This window comes from Siphateles boraxobius, unplaced genomic scaffold (assembly GCF_051911475.1).
Source record: "Siphateles boraxobius isolate OS27281-9 unplaced genomic scaffold, OSU_SipBor_1 39, whole genome shotgun sequence".
In the NCBI taxonomy this organism is placed as follows: domain Eukaryota; kingdom Metazoa; phylum Chordata; class Actinopteri; order Cypriniformes; family Leuciscidae; genus Siphateles; species Siphateles boraxobius.
In genome coordinates this window covers 2,786,008-2,800,232 of record NW_027509019.1, presented here as the reverse complement: position 1 = coordinate 2,800,232, position 14,225 = coordinate 2,786,008, and the positions used below count along the sequence as shown (strand labels likewise).

Sequence of the window (14,225 nt, the reverse complement as noted above, 5' to 3'; positions counted from 1 at the left end):
ACAAAGGTACACCAGCAAGAGGGAGATGAATGAAATAAATCGCTATACATCTATATATCAGAAGCTGTAATTTAGTCTTTATTTACAAACTTGGACACCACACGTGGCTATTGACTGACCATTAACAGGCAATAACTTGCTTGCATTTTTCATTCGCGGTCTTGCTGGTTTAGTTTCTTTTTCCTTTTTTTTTTTGAACAAATAAATTTTGGGCTAAAAGTGTGTTGTAACGCAAGCGTTACTGAACATGTACCGAGTAAAATATTATTGAAAATTGATTATTAATTGCTTACACTACTGCGTTACAGCTAAAAGTAATACGTTTCTGTAATGCATTAATTTTGTAACGCGTTACTGCCAACACTGCTCCTTTGCCCACAATTGCCATGTTTTTACCCTGTTTCTTGATACCAGGTGTAGCAAAGAGTCCTCCCGTGTTGGTAGTTTCTTTCTGTTGCTTTCCTCTTTTGGCAACAGTACTCTTGGGGTACTTGGGGTACACTTTGGGGAAGCAGTCGAATGTGTAACACACACGTCCTGGACACCATCCCAAGCCACGTCCGCGGCGCACTCCAGGCTACACATCCAGCAGTTCACATTGCGATCGCACGGATGTCCGTACACACATCTGCACCATTTTCTTAAACAGGCTGCATATCCATATTTGAGAATGTCACTGGGGGTAAATCTACCAAGTAATGCGATACAAAACGTGGGCCATTTTCCCCGCATTCATTGAGGACTTTCAGACAACTCTCTATGTTGTTTGTGTCCTTTTGTGCTCCTTTGTGTGGTTTGGTTGGGTTAGAACGTCACAATGCTAGAGCAGCTGTTGCACAGGCTGCGCACTGTCCGCCATTATCCAGAGAAGGCAGAGAACAGAGGAGAACCAATTCGCATACTTTCCGCCCTACAAAGTATTCGAAAAATAGAATTAGTACGTCCCAAATCGTAGTATGATGAAATGAGTATTCAAAGATACCTGGATGGTCTACTTTTTTCAGATCCGTGAACACTAATGCAGGGATCCTGGAGGGCCACTGTCCTGCAGAGTTTAGCTGCAACCCTGACAAAAACTCTTTTCTAGTAATCCTGAAAACATTGATTAGCTTGGTCAGATGTGTTTAATTAGGGTTTGGGCTAAACTCTGCAGGACAGTGGACCTCCAGGACCGAATTTGCCCATCACTGCTCTCATGGCTAATATTGCCCATCACGCATTGGACAAGGATTCTATTGGAACTACAAACACAAGTGAAAAGTGTTAAAAAACTACAGACATGAAGGAGGTGCGAGTCTGGCGGTTATGTAGAGAGGTTTAGTTAAAGGGGTTTGAGTGATTAATCATCAGTATCTAACCTGATGAAAAAAAAATGTATTCAATGTTGTCTACATTATATTGCATCTGCAGCAGCATTGTAAACTTTTGTAAAGATACATTTAGCCATTAACTTTTAAATGCATCATTATATTCAAATTGCAAACACATGAGGAGAGTACGAAAGACCCACGACTGGCAGATCAACGTGCTCTCTGAAATGGTTGGAATTAAATTAGATTGAATGGAGGATTTTAACTTTGACAAGTTGATTGACAGGGCAGTTTAAGGTGACAGGATGGCCAACGTCCATTTAAAAACAGACATTTTCAAATTCCAAAGCTTGTAGGAGGTTCTTATTGGCAACAGTGACTTAGCCTACATCTTTCCTGTAGCCTTGAGTAAATTAACTTGTCTAAGAAAATGATCATTAAAACATATAAATATCAGCTGCGCCTATGTTTACTTTCTTCACTGACACAGACGAAAATCAAAAGAATATCAGTCAAAGTTCAGCTTTAGGAGGGGAAGAAATAGGGCAGGATAAGGAGACTGAGAGAAAAAGAAAGATGAAGATGAAGAGAGAGCAGGTATTGACAAATAATCTAATGACAAGGTATTAAAGCTATTTCTTATACATTTTTATAAGATATGGCCTTCAAAAGTCCTAAATTACACATAATAGGTCAGAGAAATTAGGGGGTGAGGGGGTGGTGGGGTGGTGGGGCTGTGGTGGGGTGGTAATGTGACAGTTGCTGTTCTAGCCAGAGCAAGTTAATGTTGCAGTGGAGTTAAAAGTCGAAAGTGAAGTAAGCTAATGTCAAATTTCCATATTTGTGATTGATTGATTTCTGTTGTAGTTGTCTTCAGCCATTTTGGTATGTTAAATTTGAGTCAGTTTTGGACTTCCTATTTTTATGTTTAAATTTACATTGTGAAAAACAAGGTTATGTTCCATATTGTGGTGTTCAGCATTTTTAACATAGTCTCATCATCATATCAGTCTAGATGTAAATGGACCAAAATTAAACCATTAAAATATCAAGTAAATAAGTATTGTGATACTTGGAGCCACAGTGACTCTCTTGTCCCAAAAAGTATTGCTATAGAGTAATAGAGTTCTCTTTCATGTCTTCTTGTGCTTGAATGTTCTGCTTTGCTGGTCCCATCGTGGTCTCCATCTCCGCCGGCTCTGCCATGGTCGCTTGATTCTCTGTGGTTTCCTGCTACACCAGTGGTCTCTTACTCCGCCAGTTTCCCTGTGGACCCATGTTTCATCATCTCCACCTTGGTCCCCTGCTCAGTCTGGTCCACTGTGGCAGTTTCCTGATTTGCCGTGGTCCTCGAGTTCTCTTGCTCCGCCAAAGCCCACCGGCTCTGCCCAAGTATTCCCATTCCTTGGCTCTACCTTGGTCCTCTGATCTTCATGCTCTACATCGCTTTGTTGTTCTGTGTTTCCTTGTGTGGCTCTGATTATCTCCTGCAATCTTAGTTATGCCCAAGTTAAGTGTTCTCATTGATTTATCTGTCAGTCCGTTTTTAACCTGTTTCCATCGTACCACCGACCTTCAATACATGGCTGCGATTGGGTTCACTATCATCGTGTGTCAGTGTATATTTGACAATTGCTTCCTGTTTCCTGCTTCCCTGTTTCCTGTGTCCTTTTGCAAAGAGGCTAAATATCTATATGACATTTTATCAACTTTATGTATAAATTAATATGGATGTTTTTTTTCTAGGAGTGAATAACAAAGTATCACCACACCCATTGCAGCCAAACAGGAAGAGTAACCCTCTTTCCCATTAGACTTACCATGATGAGAAAAATCCTCTAGGCAGCCATGTGAAAAGTGTGTGTGTGTGTGTGTGTGTGTGTGTGTGTGTGTGTGTGTGTGTGTGTGTGTGTGTGTGTTTGTGTGTGTGTCTGTGTGTGTCTGTGTGTGTGTGTGTGTGCATAACTGTTCATGTATTTGTGTACATACTTAGCAAAAGTTTAGGCACAGAAATGTCCCCAGCAGTGAGCTAAAGCTTCCCATGGGTGATATCCGAGGATGTCCTCACTTGGGGAAACAAACAAAGAAAATAAAACAAATACAGCATATCATTTTAATAAATATATTATTGACATGTCAAAAGTCTTTAGGGGTACAGCTAGAATGGGTATTAGCCTGTAGTACTAGTTATATGAAACCAATTGAAGTATATGATATATCTACAGACAAAAAGTATCACTCACTCACTCTCTCTCTCTCTCTCTCTCTCTCTCTCTCTCTCTCTCTCTCCGTGTATGTGTGTGTGGCTAAAAGAGCAGACACACTTCACTGTGGATACAGCTTGCCTAAGACATTTATTAATTCCTCTTTGAGTTTTGCTTGCAAGTCTCCAAAACTCTTCTCCAAAACCATTTTCCTGGTGAGTGTTTGTTCTTGCATACATATATTCTACATTTTTGAGTGTCTGTGTCTGTTTCCCCAATTCCCCCAAATGAATTTTAGTGCATCAAAATGATTGTCATTATAAGAATAATGATATACATTGGCTTTGTTATTTGTTATTTCTGTGTATTTCTTCTGTTTGCATGTCATAGAAATGGGGTTTAAATAGAATTAAACATAACAGGAGATCCTTTGAAAAGTTCAGGGAAAATTGTTGGTGTATTTTGCCGCGTTTCCACTGTAGGAACTTTTTCCCAGGAACTAGGGACTTTGGGTTTGGACACAAGCACTTGATGTGTTTCCAGCGCAGGAACTAGGGTCTAAAGTTCCGGATAAATATTTCCCCCTCCGAAGGTCCCTGCTTGCGTGGTAGTTCTTTTTCAAAGTTCAGGAACTTTCAGGGGTGGGACTTGGGCGCTGAACATGCTGATTGGTTAAGTTCATGTCGCATTTTGATTGGTTGACTCCACGCAGCATTTTATTTCAACCACCATTTTATAAAATCTGTTGCGGTGCGTGCAGTAACAGTTGTTTGCTATTCGAATCAACAATGGAGTTTGAAAAATGCATGTTGGCCATATTTGCGGTCCCGTGGACCGACAACGAGGTTCAGGCTTTATTAAGCTTAAATTCAGAGGATGAAATCCAATGGGAACTGTGAAGTAGCGCGCGTACTAGTCTAATAGTCGAATAGTCTTCACAGTACTTTAGACCGCGGTGGAAATGCAGACAGCAACAGGTCGGGGGCGGGGGGGGTGGGGGGGGGGTCAAATTCCTGGGACAAATTGTTCCGGGTAATTTCGGTGGAAACGCGGCTTTAGTGTGTCTCATCATAACTCATGAATTCCCCCAGTGATCATGAATATTTACACAGTTATATTGGTAAAGTTTGCTATTTATGGCAGGAAGTGGATATTACTTGACTTTTCCAATAATGCGTTCAGCTCTTTTGACGTTTTTCCCTCCAGGCATCAAGATGAACGTGAGTCAAGTGAACACTTCACTCAACTGCGAGCGGAACACTAGAGTAATGTCCATACTCTTCCCTTGTCTGTACACTGCTCTTTTCCTGGCTGCTTTTGTGTTGAACACTCTGGCCGCCTGGATCTTCTTCCAAATCCGCAGCAGCTCAACATTCGTTGTGTACCTGAAGAATGTAGTCATGGCTGATCTATTGATGACCCTTACCCTGCCTGTAAAGGCATTGACCGATGCAGGGTTTGGTTCCTGGCACCTCCGGGCTTTTCATTGCCGGTACTCAGCTGTACTCTTCTATACCACTATGTACATCAGCATCCTTCTTCTCGGATTCATTAGCTTGGACCGATACCTAAAGATTGTGCATCCGTTCGGGAAATGTGCTTTTCAGAGGGTCGGGGTGGGTCGGATCCTGTGTGCAGTTATCTGGGTGGTTATGCTGTCATTGGCTCTGCCCAATGCCATCCTGAGTAACCAAACACCACTGATCTCCGCTGGTGGAAGGCTGCGATGCACCAAGATGAAGGGGATGATGGGACTCATGTGGCATGAAGGTTTTAACTACTTCTGCCAGGTTGTTTTTTGGGGTACATTGGCACTCATGGTTGTCTGCTACACCTTCATCAGCAGGAAAGTGTTTGAATCGTACCGTGCATCACAAAGCAGCAGTGACGCAGCCAGTAAACAGACCACATCGAAGGTAAAGTGCACTTTCTTCAACTTCCCTTATGCAACCCCGAGAGTGTAGACACTGAAGTTTTGTGAAGATGCAGCTAGAAGGATATTCAGGGCAGTGTTTCCCAATCCTGTTCCTGGAGGCACTCCAACAGTGCACATTTTGGATGTCTACCATATCTGACCCATCCATTTCAGTCTTGAACTCTCTGAGCCCTATCTTGCACCCGGCGCAAATGACTTTGTACACTGACGCATGTATCATTCCTATTTTACACCCGCGCAAAGCGGACTTTTCCCTCCACAGACACACGTCGGCAAACTAAGAAATACACTTGCGCTCCCCGGGGCAGTTCAGCGCAAAGAGGAGGCGTGTTCCGGTGCAAACTTTCCCTCATGCTATTTTGCAGTTCTATAAAACAATTGCGCCACTGACCAGAAAAAACCTAGTCTAAAGTCAGTGGCGCGTTGCGCGTACATTCAGATGCTATTTTAAGCGCGCATGCTTGGCCATAAAACAGAGTGTGAACAACACGCATACACTGTAGATGATTCTCTCATCCACACAGATGCATTTAACTTTTTGCAAATGATACATTATTATAAGGAAAAATATTAAAACACGAGGGAAATCATTGTTGTATCCATGACGATGGGGAAAATAGGCATAAAGCTTACACATTTACCCAAATTATTATATGCATGTTTAACCGAAGTTAATTTGGGTGGGTTTGTCCATTCCCCAATGTCACTTCTCTTTCTTTTACGGCCCTGATGAGAACATCGATCTCCTCGGCTGAGAACCGATTCTGAAGCACGCCTGGTAAATAGTATTGCGCGATGGGAAAAGCGCACCTCGTTCATCATGCTCTTAAAGGGAATGTGATATAAAGCTCTTATTGGTTTGTTTCCCTTTACGCCCAAACCACACCTATGAATAATGAAGCTACTTCAGACCAACCCCTTTTAGATTTGCGCCAGGCGCAAGAGGCATTTATCCCGCCGGGAAAATAGCAACAGCGCCGGGATCCGCCCACAAAGTTACTTGCGCTTTGCGCTTTGACACTTGCGTTTCAGATCGTTAAAATAGGGCCCTCTAAAATTGAGCTGATGAGTTGAATCAGTTGTGTTTGATTAGGAGGAGTTAGAAATTTGTACTGCCTGGTGTGCCTCCAGAATGAGGGATGGGAAACACAGTTTCAAAGAATTGGAAATGATATTGATTAATATAAACATAAGCTAAGTGTGAACTTGCATACTGTCTAGTACAGGGCTGGGCAACTCAGACCCTCAAGACCTACTTTCCTGCAAAGTTTAGCTCCAACCCTGATCAAACTTAACTGCCAATAACTTTCTAGTAATCCTGAATATCTTTATTAGCTTGTTCAGTTGTATTTGATTAGGGTTGGAGTTAATAGGCTTGTTCGACTTGAAGCGGCACTGCACAGTCCGATTTGTTTATGACATCAAAGTACCGTGAGAGTAATTCAAAAGCATACGGAGCCCTCTGCTCTCTAATCGCTCTCGCGGTACTTTGATGTCATAAACAAACTGGACTGTGTAGCACCAGTTCAAGTCGAACAAGCATATTAACTCTGCAGGAAAGTGTATATCAAGGACCAGAGTTGCCCAGCCCGGATCTAGTAGTTTGGGTGTGGGTTCATCTAAAGTGGATTTTACTGCAGTAATAGACCAGTGCCCATTGGTTTCTATGAATGGTCATACAGAATATACTTAACAATAGCCCAAAACATGTCACCCAAATTTCGGCCAGGCCAAAAATAAAAAGTACTGATTATCTCACAGATGTAATACCTGCTACAGACCCTGCAATTTCAGCAATCCTAAAAGATCATTACAAATCACACTGTACGACATGGATCTAATGGGGATGATGACAATGATGACACCTATTGAATCTTAAGTTAGTGTAGAAGAATATAATGTCATCAGCAAGTACCAGTGACAAACAAATTAATCAAAATGAATCGTACATTTCCAATTGTGTGCTGAAAAAAAGAGGAGGAATCGATATAGGAGAATATGGACGTGGTCGTTGCTAGAGAAAAGAGGCCAGCTTGTCATGCCAATTTTGTAAATAGAGCTTGAGGTAAGAAGTTTTATGTTTTAGCATCATGTCTCATTGATCAACGCGCCATTTCATATTGCAATTGTATTGACTAGTCTGTAGACATAGGTCGTAGCAGGAAACACTGTGAGATGATCATGCTAAATTCCTGACATTGTTAGAAAATTATCAGAGGCTATCTTTGGTCACAAGACCATCTTTGAAGCTCGCTCACTGTACGACGTAGGACCATTGTTTAGGAGGCACGGCCACAGAAATCGCCACGATTGGTCATCTTTCGTCTCGTCGTCTTTCATCGTATAATGTGTACCAGGCAACTCAGAAAACACTTTCCCCAAAATATATTCTATGAGTTTTTTTTCCTCAAATATTGGATGCCACCTACCTGGAAAACTTGGAGAATCCATGCACTGATAATGTATTACCTCACAAACACTCTGTATCAACCCTGGTACTGATTAAAGCTTGACATAACGAGAAAGTAGTTTCCAGTTTTGTGTGCAATTTGCATGGGACCATCAATAAGAAATGTGGGCTGTCTATGGCCTTGGTGTCTTATCTTGGTATGGGTGTGCTGTTACTTTGCTAAGTGATACGACAGGTGAAAAAATCCAATAGACACATTGAAGGAGGGACCCGAGCCAGAGAGACCAAAATGTCATTAGCTGGGTTTCAATCCAAATGGGTTTTAATCAAGCTTCAGTGTAGTTAGCAGTGTTTTATAAATAGTGTGTACTAACTGCTTTTTTCCCCAAAAGGAAGCTCACTGTAGTTGAATTCGATTTAATAATTTTTTTGACAAGCTCCAGTTTCTGGTGTACAGCATGCTAACCAGTGCTAAACCCTCCTCTGCTCCACAGGTGTTTGTGGTAGTGGGTGTTTTCTTTGTATGCTTTGCACCCTTCCACCTGGCCCGAATCCCTTACACCCTCAGTCAGACCCGGAATACTTCTGCCCAGTGCTGGGCCCAAAACCAGCTATACTTTGCCAAAGAGATCACACTCTGGATATCATCTACTAACGTGTGCCTGGACCCTCTCATCTACGTTTTTCTGTGCCGAGTCTTCCGCAAGAAGCTCACTGCCACACTGAGCCGCCGTCCGCACCCACACGGGTCTCTGACAGAGACCTCCACCAGAATGGAGATGCCAGTCAGAGGCCAGAGGCCATTGTGACACAAATACGGGTTTAGGTCGTCGTTGACATTCTTCATCCTGGGGCTGTTATGAAGTTCAAGGGTCCATGGAAATACACTGCAAAATAATTTTCTTAATCAGTATTTTTCTCCAGCACAAATATCTAAAAGTGTCTATAAACTTGTTTTAAAGATATAGATATTTTCATTGGAACAGTTTTTTTGCAGTGTATGGGGGAGCAGAAATAACAAAATAAAAAACACTCCCTTATCTTACCAGCACCACCTTGTCTTTCTTGCAATAAAACTGTTAAAAAGTAAAAAGAAAATTTGGTTACACTCTACATTAAGGTTCCATCAGTGGCGGTTCTAGACCATTTCAACTGGGGGGGCCAAGCTGGGGCCAGTTGTACTGTTTGAGGGGCCAGTTACATTTAGACCTTATTGTTGTCATATCATTTTCTGCACTGCACTGCAGCCATTAACAGGCAAAATACCATGTTTATAATCATTCAACAATGCATTTGCATTTCCATTATATTTTTACATTTGCATTACATATTCAGTATTAGTCACAGTAACTGTAATTGACATGATGTCCTTCTTTCTCTTCATTTTGGTGAGAACTATAGAGCAAAAGCAATGGGGACCAAGAAGCATATTAATTCATTTACTGAAAATAACGGACTTGCTAGGTAACTACTAACCGTTTACAGGGTTCATGCACACTTTTTAAAGTCAAATTTAAGGCTTTTTAAGACCTGAAGAAATCAAAATTCATACCGTACATTAGGGGTGTGCAATATTCACAAAAATATATCTCAATATTTTCAATGTTTTGTTGATAATTAGATGATATTTTACTGATTGTGTTTTTGTGCTGGTGCCATGGCTGGTTTAGGCCTGTTGTTGACAGCAGACTCCCAAAGATATTCATATTTTTTAATATTCTATGCAGTGGTCAGTTAACAGCAGGGACCGAAATTAATTTTTTAATTAATTTTTAATTAATTTAATTTGCCACCTTAAATTGATTTCGAGGGGCATTTTCACCTATATATGGACATTCTTTCTAAACTTATTTAGAGTTATGGATCACCTTTTATGTCAAATACTAACATTCAAATTATACAGTAATTATACTTATTTATACAATAATACTTAATTATACAATAATTATACAGTACCACTGTTACCAGTCAAATTAAATAATTTAATCAAAATCCATGTTTGCAGTGCAGTCTAGAGGTGACACAGAAGTGGCATTAATATATTTACACTCCATTTATAATTGCATAAATAAAGCTATGAGATTTTTTTTAAATCAATATTTAAATATGAAATGATTTCTAATTTTAATGTTTTAATTAAAGGGTGCTTTAAATATGAAACTAAAACCGCCAGTAGGCGGCGGCAAGTCACAGTCTTAATAAGTGAGTTGAGGGATTCATTTATTCAACTGATTCGTTTAAACGGCTGATTCATTCGGGAAAGGAGCAAGTGATTCCTTCAAAACACGGATTTCAGTCAATAAATCATCGCCGTCTGTTGCATTGAGACTCTGCTACGGTTTCATTTTGAAATTCTAGTCGGCGAAATAAAGGGAAAACAAACAATATTGACAATATTGTGTCTAAAAAGTAACGCCCAATGTTAACTTATTGTTAATTTAACTGTTGTATAACATCAATATCACAGTTGCAATTGTGCACGGGAAAACGGCACTATTGCTGATCTGATATTCTGATATAAGAACATAATATGATATAAATATAAGACATAAACTAATTTGGGGACATAGCCTACCTATGAACCGCACACAGCAGTGAAAGGACGAGAGACAAATGCGATGTCAGCTCACAGTGCCTCGTACATAGTTAAAACAATGATTACAATATTTGAATAGACAATACACATTGCACACCCAATACGCACATAAAGAATGAACTTGCAACTGACCAGCTTTCTCCTTCTCTCCTCTCTCGCGTGCAGGAGACAGACGTTATTCTGCCGCGATTCCCGCCAATGTGATGCGAATTGTCACGTGAACAAGCAAATCCACAAAGATAGAATAATAAAAAAAATAATACGCATACAACGATAACAACGATAGCAAAAAAACAGTTTTGTCAAAATTATTTCACACTCCACATTTAGGGGGGCCACAAGGGGGGCCAAGCTTGTTGTCGCAGGGGCACGGGCCCGGGCAATGTACAGATAGTTAACTAATGTTAACAAAGATTAACAAGTACAGTAACAAGTGTATTGCTCATGCAGGGGCGTAGCAAGTTTTTTTTTAAAGTGCGGGGGATGGATGTGGTTTGGCACAACATTATACAAACAACATATATATATATATATATATATATATATATGCAACCAACAACCAACTGACTAATGAACATATGACTAACTACCTCTCATTTACAGTTTTTTTCAATCGCTAACAAGCGCTTACCCATACTTCAGATACTTTTCCTAAACTCTTAACACAGACTCACACCTACAAAACACAATTGGCCAAATTGATAATTTTCTTCTCAAAAACACATTTTGGTAAATATATACTAACTCTTCATTTCAAAATAGAACACATCTTTCTCTGCACACACTAACTTTACCAAAACACTGGAAATCTGACTCAGAATGAAATTATTCTGTCAAAGCATAACACTTGTTTTCACTTCACAAGGTACATGCAGTCAATCAAAGTACACCAGGTTTCAAAATACTGGCTATTGTTGACATTACAAAAACTTCATAGACTTTTGTGTTTCAGATTTACAGGTATTTGCATGCAAAACATGCAATCCACCGTTTTTACACTAAATTTCTTGGTTAGGAACTGTATGTCGACATTTACAGTAATGTTCACATTCAAAAGCATTCCAGTAAAAAGCTTATCAGTTTTTTTCCTTTACTGTTTACCAGCCTCTCTTAGTGAAAGACTGTGGTTGATTACATGGTCAATGATTGTGGCACGAATTTCATCACTGACTACTGTTCTTGCAGCCCTTGGAATGCCACCACCACGCATTCTTACACCTCTACCTTGCCCTCTCTTTGGGCCTCTCACTGCACCTCTCACTGCAGCTCTCTCTGCACCTCTCACTGCACCTCGCACTGCACCTCTCACTGCACCTCTCACTGCATCTCTCACTGCACCTCTCACTGCACCTCTCACTGCACCTCTCACTGCACCTCTCACTGCACCTCTCACTGCATCTCTCACTGCATCTGTCACTGCATCTGTCACTGCACATCTCACTGCACCTCTCACTGCACCTCTCACTGCTCCTCTCACTGCACCTCTCACTGCATCTCTCACTGCATCTGTCACTGCATCTGTCACTGCACATCTCACTGCACCTCTCACTGCACCTCTCACTGCACCTCTCACTGCATCTCTCACTGCATCTGTCACTGCATCTGTCACTGCACATCTCACTGCACCTCTCACTGCACCTCTCACTGCTCCTCTCACTGCACCTCTCACTGCAGCTCTCACTGCATCTGTCACTGCACATCTCACTGCACCTCTCACTGCACCTCTCACTGCACCTCTCACTGCTCCTCTCACTGCACCTCTCACTGCAACTCTCTCTGCACCTCTCACTGCAGCTCTCACTGCTCCTCTCACTGCATCTCTCATTGCTCCTCTCACTGCACCTCTCACTGCTCCGCTCACTGCACCTCTCACTGCAGCTCTCACTGCAACCTCTCACTGCAGCTCTCACTGCAACTCTCACTGCAACTCTCACTGCAACTCTCTCTGCACCTCTCACTGCAGCTCTCACTGCTCCTCTCACTGCATCTCTCATTGCTCCTCTCACTGCACCTCTCACTGCTCCGCTCACTGCACCTCTCACTGCAGCTCTCACTGCACCTCTCACTGCAGCTCTCACTGCAACCTCTCACTGCAACTCTCTCTGCACCTCTCACTGCAGTTCTCACTGCACCTCTCTCTGCATCTCTCACTGCAGCTCTCACTGCACCTCTCATTGCACCTCTCACTGCAGCTCTCACTGCAGCTCTCACTGCATCTCTCACTGCACCTCTCTCTGGAGCTCTCACTGCACCTCTCACTGCACCTATCACTGCAGCTCTCACTGCACCTCTCACTGCACCTCTCACTGCACCTCTCACTGCAGCTCTCACTGCATCTCTCACTGCAGCTCTCACTGCACCTCTCACTGCAGCTCTCACTGCACCTCTCACTGCACCTCTCACCGCACCTCTCACTGCACCTCTCACTGCACCTCTCACTGCACCTCTCACTGCATCTCTCACTGCACCTCTCACTGCACCTCTCTCTGCACCTCTCACTGCACCTCTCATTGCACCTCTCACTGCAGCTCTCACTGCAGCTCTCACTGCATCTCTCACTGCACCTCTCTCTGGAGCTCTCACTGCACCTCTCACTGCACCTATCACTGCAGCTCTCACTGCACCTCTCACTGCACCTCTCACTGCACCTCTCACTGCAGCTCTCACTGCATCTCTCACTGCAGCTCTCACTGCACCTCTCTCTGCAGCTCTCACTGCACCTCTCAGTGCACCTCTCACTGGGCCCCTTGCTCTTACTCTTCCTCGTCCAGACATTACAGTGTTTTTCTTTTTCTGTTTCCAAAAACATCACTCCTCAAAGTCCTCCTTTTACTGTATAAGTGTCAATGTAATAGAAAAAAATAACCCCTGCCACTGAGTCTAAGCCAGACTGGAATCAGCTATGGTTGGCCCAATTTACCCAACATAAATCAGCTATGTGTCAATTATTCAATTGTTTGTTTATTATTAGCTGAGATATATTGTTTTTGAACTGATATCATTGAAGAAGCCGAGGTTTTTATACTGTATCTAAGGTTTGGAATATTGTTTTTGCTATTGTGGGATGGTGTGTGTTAACATTTGTAAATACTACAAAAATAATCCATAATTTTGTTGGGAGGTATAGCTTGTCTGTTAAGAAAATGTAAGCATTGTGGAAATGTGTTCACTGACTGCATATTGTGTGAAAACGACATGAAATGTGTGAATGGTATGGCCACAAAAGACCGATGCTGTGCTAATTGTGTTTAGAGTTTTGAAAATGTGACAACTGGTTGGACAAACGCTTGTTAGCGATTGAAAAAAACTGTAAGAAGGAGACAAACTGTTCAGCGATCTTTTTTCTGTTTACCCTGTCCAGCTTGTCTTTATGCACACAGCAACACTGTTGAGGCAGGTTTGGGTCATGGTCCCTCCTCCTCGTCAACTCCCTGCCTTCTTCATCACAGTTACTTTATTCATTGCTTGTAGGGCTGCAACTAACGATTATTTTAATAATCAATGAATCGTTGGATTATAATCGGATTTTAAAAAAGCATTAATTTCCAACCCTTTATTCAAAAACCGAACTGACAGTGCAAATTCACAGTCAAAAAAATCCAGTGCAAAAAAATGGACTAACACAAAAAACATACACATGTGTGCTTTACATCTGCCAAATATATAGGCTTTTTAAAAAATAAAGTTCACAAAAAGATGTACATTTTTATTTAAAGGGACCTGAGCTGTCAGAACAATAAATAATTTATAAAAAATAAAGAAAAAATCT

The 14,225-nt window shown here is 41.7% G+C and overlaps 1 protein-coding gene across 2 annotated transcripts in view; it reads left to right on the top strand.

Annotated features, from left to right (window-relative positions):
- Positions 1–8,911, top strand: part of p2ry13 (purinergic receptor P2Y13) — a 28,848-nt gene extending 19,937 nt beyond the window's left edge. The window contains exons 3-5 of one of the 2 annotated variants that reach the window (XM_077197334.1): positions 3,629–3,729; positions 4,721–5,430; positions 8,355–8,911. In XM_077197334.1, coding sequence (XP_077053449.1) covers positions 4,729–5,430; positions 8,355–8,669 — 1,017 coding nt within the window. In that variant the 5' untranslated portion in view covers positions 3,629–3,729; positions 4,721–4,728 and the 3' untranslated portion in view covers positions 8,670–8,911. Of the gene's footprint in view, positions 1–3,623; positions 3,730–4,720; positions 5,431–8,354 lie in introns of both variants that reach the window. The other variant, XM_077197335.1, reaches the window with a different exon arrangement.
- Positions 8,912–14,225: the final 5,314 nt, after the last annotated feature.